The sequence below is a fragment of the Uranotaenia lowii genome, unplaced genomic scaffold (assembly GCF_029784155.1).
Source record: "Uranotaenia lowii strain MFRU-FL unplaced genomic scaffold, ASM2978415v1 HiC_scaffold_23, whole genome shotgun sequence".
In the NCBI taxonomy this organism is placed as follows: Eukaryota; Metazoa; Arthropoda; class Insecta; order Diptera; family Culicidae; genus Uranotaenia; species Uranotaenia lowii.
This window is the reverse complement of record NW_026598124.1, coordinates 1-13,070: the sequence shown is the minus strand read 5'-3', so window position 1 is coordinate 13,070 and position 13,070 is coordinate 1. Positions and strand designations below refer to the sequence as shown.

The following is a 13,070-nucleotide window of genomic DNA, read 5'->3' as shown; positions in this document are numbered from 1 at the left end:
TGCTTACATAGCTCAATGTTCAACTACAAATTGCCTCAATCCAACGGCCGTTTCATATTTTTTGTTTCTTTTGCACCGTGTTCGAACCCAAGAGAGATCGTCGTTTAGCTGTTGGACCAGGCAGTCAGGCAATCAGTTAGTACGAATACATTCACAGCGATGCGGGTCTTCACTACTTCACATCATCTGTCAGTCGGCACAACTGTCAAAGTCGGTACCTGACCTGGGCGGTCTCTTGCTTTGCTCTCTGCAGCACAGGCCCATTCCATACACCTTGATCTTCTTTGGCTCAACTACACATATCATATCATACCGTACCACACCATGCTCGGATTTCCTCTATCCCATTAACATATATCGATTTTGTGGCTCAGTGGCGTGCGGCCAGTCAACGCGTACGGTATCAGCAGCAGAAGCACCAGAGCGGGCGGCGGCGTTGTTGGCGGTTAGTTTTGGTGTGTGAAGTCGGAATTCGAAGTACGGTAGCCTGACTGACAGCAGCCAAAAGGAAACCGATTTTTGTGAATTTTTTCCCGCGACACGGGGTGGGAAAAGAAGAGAAAGTTTTCCCCAATCTTGGCAAATTTTGCTTCGATTTACCACTAGGTACGACGACGTCGAGTGTAAGAAAAATTTCGGCCCAATCTGCTGCTGTTCCTCTCTGATTACATTAGTGTCCAATGTCCAAATCGAAAGAAAATGGTTACGCTGGCCAGGCGAATGGGTCAACTACGACGACGACGACGACGACAATGAATGGCCACGCCACCACCGTTCGATCTCGTTTGGCCACGGATCAGCAGCAGCAGCAGAAGAAGTCCACGGTCAATGGGACGAAAATCCCGGTGAGCACCTTACGGTGATTTTTTTTCTCTTCCCTCGGCAAGGTGTTTTATGAGTCATGAGAAGTGCTATAAAATACTGATAACCGCATATCGCCTGATGCGAACCCACGGCAAGGAGAAGTTTTTCGACACGGAGGAATGTGTGCAGAATTAATAATCCAAAATCCACACACGCCCTTTGCGTTACACAGTTGAAGAATGCGGGGGCCCAGAGGATGAGAGGACATTTCCTTGGGGGGTGGCTATATTAAAATTTTGTCGTCACTAAATGGCTTCTTTCGTGTTTCGTTTCATGCCAATTTTCGTGTTATGTCTGGGTGCTGGCTGCTACTAACTACTCATGTTGGCGCGCGCTGTTTGCCAATCCCAGCAGAATGGATTTGTCGTCAACCAACATCACTCGGGCGGCGATATCAGTCTGGATCAAAATGAGAACCGGAAGTATGACTACAGCCGGGAACATCTAAAGTCGTCCTACGAGCAGGTTCCTCTCCATACGGCCTGCTTCACGTACCTCGGGTTCTATCTGCTGATGATACTCGGTTACATAAACCAGCTATTCTTCACTCCAAAAGTCGCCACGGAGAAGCACCGCGATGTGAGTAGTGCCGAAGTGTTCTATTTAATTGGACCACAGCAGTTTATGCAAATTGAGAATGTTTAGTTAGAATAGTGCTGGCGATGGTATCAGGAACCGTCTTAAATTAATTGACCCCACATGCTCTGATTTATTCTTTCTGTTTCTGTGTTGATTATGGCTCCAGGGTTATGTGCCGCTGTACGATGCATTTGAAAAGTTCTACCTTCGGTACGTCTACAGGCGGGTTAAGGATTGCTGGAATCGACCGATTTGTAGCGTTCCCGGGTCGGAGGTCACGCTGAAGGACAGAATCACCAGGGATTATGGCTGGTCATTTGAGTAAGTAACAGTCGATGTTTCTTGACGTTAGATCGATGTCTTTAATATGTTCTATCGATTTTTGGAATATAAGCTCAAGTCAAAGTATTCGTAGAAAAGGTGATTCATATTTGCTTAGTCAATTATCTCGAAGCACAGAGAGACTTGTTGGAATAATTCGTAAGTAGAGTAAAAATTATGAACAGCAAAGCGTTAGAAAATTTAAAAAGTTAAAAAAAAAATTCGGGATTGCTAGCGATTTTTCGTTGTGAAATTTCACAGTTTTTCCCGGTTAATATGATGATTTCCTCGGTTTTTTATTATACATACATATATAAATTCAATGTGAAGTCCTAATGTTTGTAGCAAATGTTTCCCAGAACACCGGTAAGAAGTCATGGAAAATACTTCGACGTCTTTTAACACGTATTCTTGTTGCATGGAATTGACAGGTTTTCATAATTTTTTGGAACGAATCCAACGAAATTGGCATCTAATAATGGTTTTGCATCACAATTTCAACAATTTTGAAAAACAAGTCCGGTTAACTTGATCTTGAAATTTTAATGGTTTGGGGTTCTTTTGGGACACTATAAAAATTTCAGTTTTTCTGAATAAAAATAAGTAGAAAATACATCGAAATGAAATATAACCACTAAACGTACCGGAGGGGTCAAATGAGATTTTTTTTAACTTCAAATGACTGTAACTCCTATCATAATTGTTTTTCGTAAATTTTTCTTCATAAATATTCTTATGTTCAGAAAACATGTTTTTTTTTAAATTATTTTTTTAACCTCCGAATGCTCGGCAGTTGTGCCGTTGTCTGTTTTGTTGGGTCTACCAAACCTATTTTGGGTGTTTCCTGGTAATGCTTCATTATTTTCTACTCAATTCTTGGTATTGTCAGGTAAATTATTGTATTTCTTTGTACCTAAGAATTTGTACAACCAAGTGTGACCTGGTACGGTGTCTCCGTTTAAGAGGATAACTGATTTTTGATGGAAAATTTCAATGCTTTCAGCAACATCCAATGTTTTGTTTGTCATGTAGGTTTGTTGGCCACCCTAACCAAAACGTTTCATTTTGAAATTCTCGGGTTTTCCCGGTGTTTCCCGGTTTTTCCGGTCATAAATTCAAGGTTTTCTAGGCTTTGATGGTCGAATTCGGACGAAATGCAGGAAAATATTCAACTTATTTAATTTATTTGGTTGTTTCATTACATTCGTATCCTTGAACATTTAGACGAACTCGATTCTGATTGAGAGTTTTTATCACCTTTTCTAAAAATGATTAAAAACACTCTACACTAAATCGTTATGGGTATAGAAAAACTAAAGTTTTTAAGAAGTTGTTTGATTATTGAAACTTACCTTTCATGATTAAAATACCGATAACTATCCAGATCTTGAAAATAAGTTCTACATAACACATCAAATCGAAAATACCACATAACTAATGGATGGTAATTTTTGAAAGATCACAAATCCTATATTTTTTACTTGAAAAAACACTAAATTGAAAAAATCTCATTTATTTTTAAATCTTTGTTAAAATAAATTTTTGTTTAACAATTAATAAAACTTTGATTTTGCATCATAATTCCAAAGCTCATTACAGAACCAACTTGGAAATCACGATCTGGATTTAGAATTATGATGGCAAAAAAATTAAAAAAGGGCAACAATTTAAACAGTCTAGCTAGAGTTTAGAGTTTTAAGAATTATCTAACAGCATATTCAATTTTGAGATAAAAACAATAAAAATGATACTTTATACTCACTCAATTTACTGTATTTTTTTAATTTCTCAAACGCTGCGATCTAAAAAGCCTCGTAAATATTAGAATATTTGTTTCAAATTAGCTTCACCCACTCGATTTTTCTTAGAAAATGAATTTCAATTTCGAAATGAATGTATAAAAGTAATATGGAAGTTTTCAAAATAATGGTTTTGAAATTTATGATAATAAGATGAAAAGTTCGAAGATATTATAAAACATTTATTGTTTAATTCCATAGTGTAGTAAAGTTGTAATTCACAATTTTGCAGTTTAAAACGATTGAAACTCGAATTTAACAGTACCTACTATTTCAAAACTCTGAAAACTGAATACAGAACCCATGAATTTCAAGTTAAAAATATCTATATATATAAAAATGAATTTCTGTCTGTCTGTCTGTCTGTCTGTCTGTCTGTCTGTTCCCTATAGACTCGAAAACTAACGAACCGATTTGCGTTAAACTTGGCAGATGGGGGTATTGGAGGCCGGGGAAGGTTCCTATAATAGTTTAGGACCCCTTCCTCTTTCTGGAAGGGGGGAGGGGGTCATATAAATAAAAGTGATAAGTCGTCATAACTCGAGAACAGATAATGCAAATGGAACCAAATTAGGCATGGGAGTGTATTTAGGTATGAGTAATATTTCTATGATGGTTTGGTACCCCTCCCTCCTTCCAGTGGAAAGAGGGAGGGGAGTTTCATACAATTTTTACATCATAACTCAAAAACTACAACAGCAAATGGAACCAAATTTGGCATGGAACGATATTTGGGAACGAGAAATGCTTCTATGAATATTTGGTATCCCTCACTCCTTCAAAGAGGTGGATGAAAAGGGGGAGGAAAGGTCTCCCTTTCAATTTTCAGTATAACTGGAGATTTGATTGAGTAATTTGAACCATATTTGGCATATGAGGGTATTTGGATTCGAAAAATGTGTCTATCATAAATTGAAGCGCCACCTTTTTTTCAGCGGAAAGATATTAAGAGTGAAAGAGAAACTTCCATATAATTTATTTTGCATAACTAGAGAATTTATCGAGCAAATGAAACCAATTTTGGCATCAAAAAGTATTTGAGTACGAAAAATAATTTTTCTTTGTGAAACAATTCCTTTCTTGCAGTAGGATGATAGAATTGGGAATATAGGAAGGGAAGAGGAGGCTTACATTTAACTTTTTTTTTTACAAAATCTGAGAAATGGACAAAACTTATCATGGAAAATCATGTTGGTATGATTCTATGATTATCTGACACACCATCCTCCATTCAGTGAGGAGGAGGGAGGTGAGCTCAATACAATAGTGTTAGCATAAGTTCACAATTTATGCTAACGAAGCCAACAAATGGAAACAAATATGGCATGGAAAGGTACTTGGTTACGAGATATCTTTCTACGATTGTTATAGATCCTTACGCTTTACAGTGTAGATAGGGGATGAAAGGAGGAGGGTCCATATAAATTTTGTTGTAAAGCTTAAAAATTTATCAACCAATGGAACTATATCGGATATAAGAGGATTTTTGGGAATGAAAAAATTAGGTATGATTATAAAAAATCACGACCTCCTTTCAGCAGAGGGTGAAGGTAAGGACAGGGGAGGGGCTCTCTTATCAGTTTTTCAGCATAAATCCAGAACATATCAAGAAAAAACAACCATATTTTATAAGTTAGATTGTTTGCGTACGATTAATTTGAGACCGTCCAGACAGCTTCAAATTATCAGATCTTTAACATAAATTTATAGAGCAAGATTTAGAATATTAGTTTAAGTTATCTTTGTGTTGCAATTCGAAACTCCAGCTGCAGCTCTCATTTTATAGCGGATGCTTATAAATTAGGTTATAATTTGATTGAAAGTAATGCCAATAAAACAATAAAAATTCGAATAATTTTTGAAAATATCATTTGATTTTGAAAGGTGGAGCAAAGCACACCGGGTCAGCTAGTTGTCATATAAAATTTTGGAAATGAGAGATCAGTTTTTTCAATCAGTAATTCAAAATAAAGCTGGACCGGATATTCGGACCGAATATTATCCAAATTTTTTATTTGTCGAAAATTAAGTGCCAAAATATTTGCGCTAAATATTCGGAATATATGCACATTTTTATAGAAATTATCAATTAAAAATTGACCATTTGTCATAAAAGTCAAAAAGTTTTAAACCAAACATTGCAGAGCATTTTTAAATCCTCGATCTATCTCTCCCTATGATCTCGATTTTTTTATGTTTTATTTAGTACTGCAAAACGTTGCAAACTAACTTTATAATTTAAAAAAATATCTTATTTCTTATACTTTTTTAAAGAATACAATTTTTTTTGGCATAAATTTCTAGATAAGAAGTGAATCAAGTTAATTCTATAGCCCATTTTTCTCGACTTATCTATAATTCATGCAGTAGAAGGTTAGCTTTGTTATGCAGAATCGTGTGGATTGGATTTCAGTGAAAATAGTTACAATAAATAAATTGTTCATTTTTTTTTTATTTTGAATTTAAAACTTATCATTATCAATAAATTGTTCAACATATGTTTCTTTTATGATTCAGTTTCTTGGAATGAAATTTATTTAAACTACTGTTCCGGTTAGTGAATGAGGTATAAAATTTTGTGAAATGTTTTTTTTGGAAACAACCTCTGTATCAGGATAACAATTTTTTTAAGTTTTCTACAAAATCCTGCTAAGCTAAGCCTGATAAGCTGAAACAAAGTTAAATATAAGGTATCAAAATCAAAGCGACTAAACAGTTTACGTTAACTTTTCTGAAACTTTTAAAGCTGAGTTATAAAATGCAGATTACAATAAAAACATATGTTTTCAAATCTGTAAAGCAATGGAACTATAAATTATTGCATAAGCAAGGCCTTTCTTTCAAAACTTGATTTTGAAAGATTTGAATTCTAATCATTTGTCAGATTCTGTCTAAAACTTTAAGCTCTAATTATATTGATTTTGGAATTTAAAATTACTAAGTTATTAAAAAATCAATCATTGATAACAGATGAATCGACAATCCTCATCTTTTTATTATCCTCCATTTGAACGAGGAATAAGATATTCACTAACGATTCTAGTTTCAGAGAGAAAAAGTGAATAAATCAAAAGAAAACCACGGTTCTTGCACAAATCAAAACCACTCGCGGCATTCGAAAAAGTTAATCATTGATTCAAATTTTTCGATTTCTTTCTTCTTGCTAGTATGTTAGAAATGTGCTATTTTTTTTCAAATAGATCTTAATCAGATTTTTACCTGTTTTCAAAAGTTTACCCTTGAAACTCAAAAATTGGAGCTGGTAGAGAAAAAACTTATAGTTAATTTGCATTTGCATGCAGTTTTGAACTCTGGGCTCTGATGAAAATTGAGATTTTTTTCAATTCAAATTTAATTTAATTTATTTTATCAGGGAGGCTTGCTAGGAAGATTCGCCTCTATTCAATTCAAAGATAATTTAAGAGAGATCAGAGTACTTTTCAAACTTCCAAACTTATGATTTTCTTACCACTCATTTTTTGAACTGGTAAATTCTGATATAGAAATTTAAATAATAATTCTAAATTTTGAATTTTGGCTTGAATTCCTTATCTTTGAATCAAAACTGAATTTTTCCGGTTTTGGGTCTGAATTTCTGTTTTTCCAGGTTTTCCCGGTTCTGTGGCCACCCTGTTGGTTCATCGGTTATCAATGATCGATTTTATTCAAAATAGATGAATTTCAAAATTCCAACACGCCTTATCACTACACGGATAAAAAAAGTCTACTAGTTGTTACAAAATTCGCATGGTTGCCTCTTCCATGCCACTGATTTTGCCACTAATGCAGTGTTCCGAAAATCACTCTGTAGAAACGCTCATGATAGGATTCTAGTTGGAAAAATTCAAAGCCGAATGCTGCTGCCTGTAGTTTCCTAGAGAGTCGGCAGAGCAACCATGCAAAGTCAATGTAAACAAGATTCAAAAGCGAGAGCGGATTCGCATCAAAGTCGATCTCTCAAGCTCACTACGTGGTGTATCAGAAGTGATTGAGACACTTACTGATACAAGATCCAAAACGAAAATCCACTTACTCACTCACTCAAACTCAATCAATGCGGCCTTGCATCGGTTCATCTGAAAATCTGAAATCAGGTAGCTCCTCACTCAGTTGAGAATTCTAACTGGAGAAGGAACGTCTCTCTTTCAAATTTTATTTCTTTGATTCTCGGATCAGCGCTGTCGAACACAATCTTTGCCCCGCTGCTGGGAGATGAACCAACCGACAATTTAGGTTTTGCTTTCGCTGTTGAAAACGTTTCAGTGTCTCTCATGAGAATTGAGTGATTTTCGGAACACTGCTCTGATGCCAGTACTTGCAAAATTTGGCATTACACATACAATCTGCACGAGAAAATTTTGCACTCACTTTTGCTTTGAAAAAACTTCATAGCAAATTGATTCTCAAGCGTGATTCTTTAATATATTTTTTTGTTTCGATTAATGTCGTTTTAACATCTTTATGTCATTCGCGAATTATATCAACGAAGTAGTTGACTTGCCAACTGAGCTATATCACAAGTTCGAACTTCAAAGTTATTACCGTTTCCATTTGGTTCGAATTTATTGATTGAAAACCATGTTAACTTTTGAAAAAAAAAAACTGATCATTTATCTAATATTTTCAGATTTACCGGTACCGAGACGCACTGCCTCAACCTGGGATCGTACAACTATCTCGGGTTTGCTCAAAACGTCGGACCGTGCGCAGATGCGGCCGAGGAATCCATCAAAAAGTACGGACTGGCGGCTTGCAGCTCACGGCGAGAAATCGGCAAGTTATTTTTTAATAGAGTTAAGGTACACCGGGGTAAGTGTGAACGGTTTTTCGTTTAGTTCAACTTTAAAAAATCATTAAAAAATCAGCAGTGGAGCAATTTTCATAAAATTACAATCAATGTGATGCAGAACACGTTGTTTACAAACGCTGAAGAGATGAACTCGATAGAAGCAAAGCGAGAAAAGTTATCACGTAAATTGAAATGGACTGCTGGTGTCTCCACTTATCCCGCTTTATGGGGTAAGTGTGGACGGTAGATTTTCTCTTTGATTTCCCAGGAAATTTTCAAAAAAAAATTGTGTCTTCTTGGTTGAATACGTTATTTTATTGCTCGAACCGTCCAAAATGTTGAAAAAAAGTTCATCATACTATTAGCAAGGCATCTTTCAAAAATTATTGTTTATAATTTATGTTGCAACATACGAGATCCGATTTTATCAAAAACACAGAACAAACAAGTACTTTACCCAACTTTTCATGATCCGAATGCTAAATATAGCTAAATAATACAATTCATGAAGGATGAAGGACAGAAAATTGAAAAATGTGTAAACATCAAGTCTTTTTAAAGCCGTCCACACTTACCCCAGGCAGGGGTTGGAGACAAAATTTTAGTTTTTTGTAAATAAACTCTGTTTTCTTCATTCTTAACCGCCGTTTCTTTTTCTAACTGGTTGTTTGGAATGTAAGGATTGTTTCAATGTAGAGTTTTTCATCGAGAGCCAGCTAGTTTACGAGAAATTTGCAATTGAAAAAGATGCACATCAACTCGACATCGTAGTTGAAAAGAGAAAATTTCAAAAAAGTCACTGTAAACATCCGTTATTGTCTGAATCGTATCTTTTTCACAGTTATTGGATAGATTACAAGTAAGTTGAGCATTCTGCATTAAAAGTTTGAGAAAATAGTGCACAGTATTGTTTCAATAGTCATCGTCCACACTTACCCCGCGTCCACACTTACCCCGGTGTACCTTACAGATTACTGATTTTCTCAAGAAAAATGGATTTTGTTTTTATTTCGAATCAAAACTAGAGTATCATAAAAAATTGTAACCTTTTACTCGAACTTTTCCACTCGTGATGTGTGTATTAAGTTGATTAGTTTTTTTTTTTTCAATTCGTGATCTCAACGAGATACCAACCCTGAGCTTTAATTAGATGATAAGTGTCACGCAAACAGTTTGCAAGCACGGAACGGTTGGATCGGTACAGTTTTCTGATGCTGCACACATTATGTTTGCCTAAGTCTACTGCCGTTGGACGCATAATTGTCACATGTGACATTTCGACGTTTTTGACTTTTTTATGCCAATCGTCATAATTTGATACGTATTATTGAAATTATTTGTCGAAACATAAAGTTTATTCTAGAAATTTCGAGAAAAATTCAAAGTCAATTTGTCACACTGAGACAAATGGACGCATAACTGTCACACTGAGACGATTGGACGCATATTTGTCACACTCCATAAATGAACGTGTTATAACTTTGGAACGTCTTAAGAGATTGTCATCAAACTTGGCATACGTGTCCTTGATAGTCGGGAGGGGATCGCAGAAATATAAAGAGGGGGAAGGGTCACTGTTTTCGCGACATCCCAGCATGTGCAAGAAAAACACTGCAAACTGCTTCGGGTTCGTTGCTGGCGCTTGGAAGAGTGCATGCAAACGAAAACCGCTTCACAACATTACTCCTCCGGCGCCGTGGAACTGTAATCCACAATTGTCCAGGATGGCCGTATGTGATTGTCGGTGGTTTTAGCAGACAATTTCTTCTTTGGTTTTGCTTTGAGTTTATTATTTAGACCTACCTCGTTAAATACCGGAGATGTCTGATTTTTTTAATGTTTACGAACTATTCCGCCAGAGTTACTTCATCCGGAACTTGTCCCAGGACCGTATTCACTTCAATCCGATTGATTGTCCTCGCATCTCGCATCTGTTGCGACATTTTCAGCACGGCAACTGACAGTTAGTTGAAGAAATGTTGCTTCCTGTACATTGAGTGAGCTGCCGCAAATTGCTCTCCGTGCCGTTTCATTGTTCGAACCCGTTAAACACTACATGTTTATCACCAAATAATGTACGCTTTCAAATAATCCGATTCAGACCTGATTTTTTTTAAATTTTAGCTTCCATTCACGAACAAAACACAAGAGCCACACACGAAGTTCCAAACCAAACAACTAGGTACTGAGAAAATGTTCGTGGTGTGACAAATATGCGTCCATTTTTCGACTATTCATAAGATTTCGCGGCATAAATGTCACACAAGGATTTTCATTGAAAAAACACTTCATTTTCGAAAAATTTGATCGAGGCTCATATGATAGGAGTGTACTTAGGGCATCCGCAGCAATCGCGAGCAAAGTGAAAATGCTCATGAGTTTAATCACTTTTATACCGCACCGGGGGGTAGTATGAAGGTGAGCAAAATAGGGCCCTTGCCGTCGGGACCGATAAAATCACCAAATTTGCTCACAAGAAAGGGGCGAGAGCAAACATGCACTGAAAAATTTCTGCCGTTTATGCTGAGTTAAACAAACGACGTTCAGCGTGTAGAGTTTGTTTACATTTCATTATGCGCAGAGAAATTTGCGAGTCGTTCCGAGTTTTTTTTCCAAACAGGAGGAATAAGTGGTGTACTTTCTTTTGAGCTTTTCCACGCAACATAATCAACGCTAATCGGCTGCTGCAGAAGAAGAGCAGGAGAAATAATTAGAACCTGGTGCTGGTGGTGAACGGCTTTTCAATGACGGATCTGTTCGGTGCCGACTATCCGGTTAGTGGTCATCATTGCAGATTTCCCCGGACCCAACCAACCGCAGCAGCGGAAGCTGTTGGAACATGTCTCAAAAGCTGTGGTCTCCAGTCAGCCAGAGACGACGACGGCTCGAATGCTACTGCGAAAGAAATTCCTTATTATGTGAGACACTAACGAGTCGATGGAGGGCAAGGCTGTTGAGGTAATTATTATGATTTTTAATATTAAACAAAAAAATCATGAAAGGCATCAGCCTAATTAGCGTGCTTTAGTATAAGAATTCGTTTCAAACTACCTAAGGCAAGTTTTTTTTTAATTTTCAAAATATGCAGGTCGATTTGCTGCCCGGATCCAGGCCGCATGAATGCAGATATCGATTCAGCAAGACTGCCACTATCTTCGGCATCACACGTCACATGCAGAGGCTTGGTGAAATGATCCAGCATTCCCCCAGAAAATCTATCGGATGATCAGACCACCAAAGCGAAAATGCAATCTTCTGCCGTTAAAACAAAACCGGCGAGCATTAATTCATGGACTGTATAGCATTTCTTCGCAACTGCATGTTCCGGCAAATTTCTAAATTTTAAAATGTTTTATAATTACACTTTATTGATGTGGATATTAAATAAAACAAACCATAACATTCGTGGTTTCCGAAATTTAATACATATAAGATGTAAAACATTGCTGTTTATTATTGTTGGAACGATGAAAATTTAATAACAAAAAAGTGAATTTCATTGTCTTCTTGATAAAAACTGGTATCTCCAACGATCATAAATTCCATTGAGGCATTGGCGCAACACGGTCCTCAGTCTCGCTGCAACAGGGTGGGCGGTTCTGACTCTCTGGAGCCGGAACTTGGGACCAGCAGCGGAAGACCTTCTGCATGATAGTGGAACCAGCGGAACTCCGCAGCAGCTGGCATATTTCGCGCAGGTTCCGCTAACTTTCAAATGATTCCAGCTGCTGCTGCCCGGAAGCTCCTGCTGCTCCCGCCATTGGATCCGGTTGCTGGTCGATAGATACTGCTTGAACCTGCTGCGGAAAGCAGCTAACCATTCGAATCACCGCCAAAAACAATCTTACGACTCAGAGTATACTCGGTCCGAAATAATTTTATCAAGATTTTTTGTAACTCTTATTTTTCAGTGCAATGCTAAATGCATACTTTGAATGCTACCGCCCGGTGCGCGAAAGAGTGTGTATACCAAAACCGGTCCTCTGAAATGAGCAAAGTCGGGCCTCGTATACTCACTTATTGGTGCGTTTGCTCTTAAGAGATCTACGGCATTAAAGTCAACAAAAATTGTGAAACTGTGCGATAACAGCAAAGTGCTTTTGTGAAACTTTGATTGCGTTTTTCTCGCTTTGCCTTTTTGTAACATGTGACAATTATGCTTCCAACGGCAGTCTAGTCATCCAAATTGTGCTGTCGATGTGCTCTTGTTACGCTCTGATTTGTATCCCTCAGCTGTCTGAATATTTAAAAAAAAAAAATTAAGAGGAATTTTATTCAACGGCGAAGAGGATTTCATTTTCATTCTTACTTTTTTACCTTCGTCTAGAAATATTAATTTACTTGATTATATCAAATAATATCAGATTGCTAAAAAATCTAATTCTTATTCCATGTTTATTTCTGAATTTTAATGACGGTTTCTTATTTTATGTTCTAATTCTGACACTAGTCTCACGTAAGATTCACTGAATGCATGTTTGTATGTAGCATTCAATATACGTGCATTCATCTTTGGCGTTACGTAGGCCACAGACAATGCTCTGGCTTTGACAATTGGTTTGAGGTAATTCCACTGGCGGAATTATTACCTCACAATCTCATACCTACTCATTTGTCGATTATTTTATGATAAGGTCTATCAGTAATTTTTCTGCCTTAGTCATCGTAGTACAAATTGAAACTGTACTTTTGCTATTTGCTATGATGTCAAAGATAAA

At 36.8% G+C, this 13,070-nt stretch overlaps 1 protein-coding gene across 3 annotated transcripts; it reads left to right on the top strand.

Moving 5' to 3' along the window:
- Window positions 1-224: 224 nt before the first annotated feature.
- Window positions 225-13,064, top strand: LOC129759646 (serine palmitoyltransferase 2-like). Of its 3 annotated transcripts, none has more exons than XR_008740206.1 (5): window positions 225-845; window positions 1,216-1,443; window positions 1,610-1,764; window positions 8,191-11,310; window positions 11,441-13,064. XR_008740206.1 is itself a non-coding variant. In XM_055757153.1 (4 exons), the coding sequence occupies exons 1-4, from the start codon at window positions 681-683 to the stop codon at window positions 8,396-8,398; spliced, it is 756 nt and encodes a 251-aa protein (XP_055613128.1). In that variant the 5' UTR covers window positions 225-680; the 3' UTR covers window positions 8,399-13,064. The 3 variants fall into 3 exon arrangements, 1 of the variants encoding a protein (XP_055613128.1); XR_008740207.1 differs by having other exon boundaries at window positions 227-845; window positions 1,219-1,443; XM_055757153.1 differs by having other exon boundaries at window positions 8,191-13,064.
- Window positions 13,065-13,070: the final 6 nt, after the last annotated feature.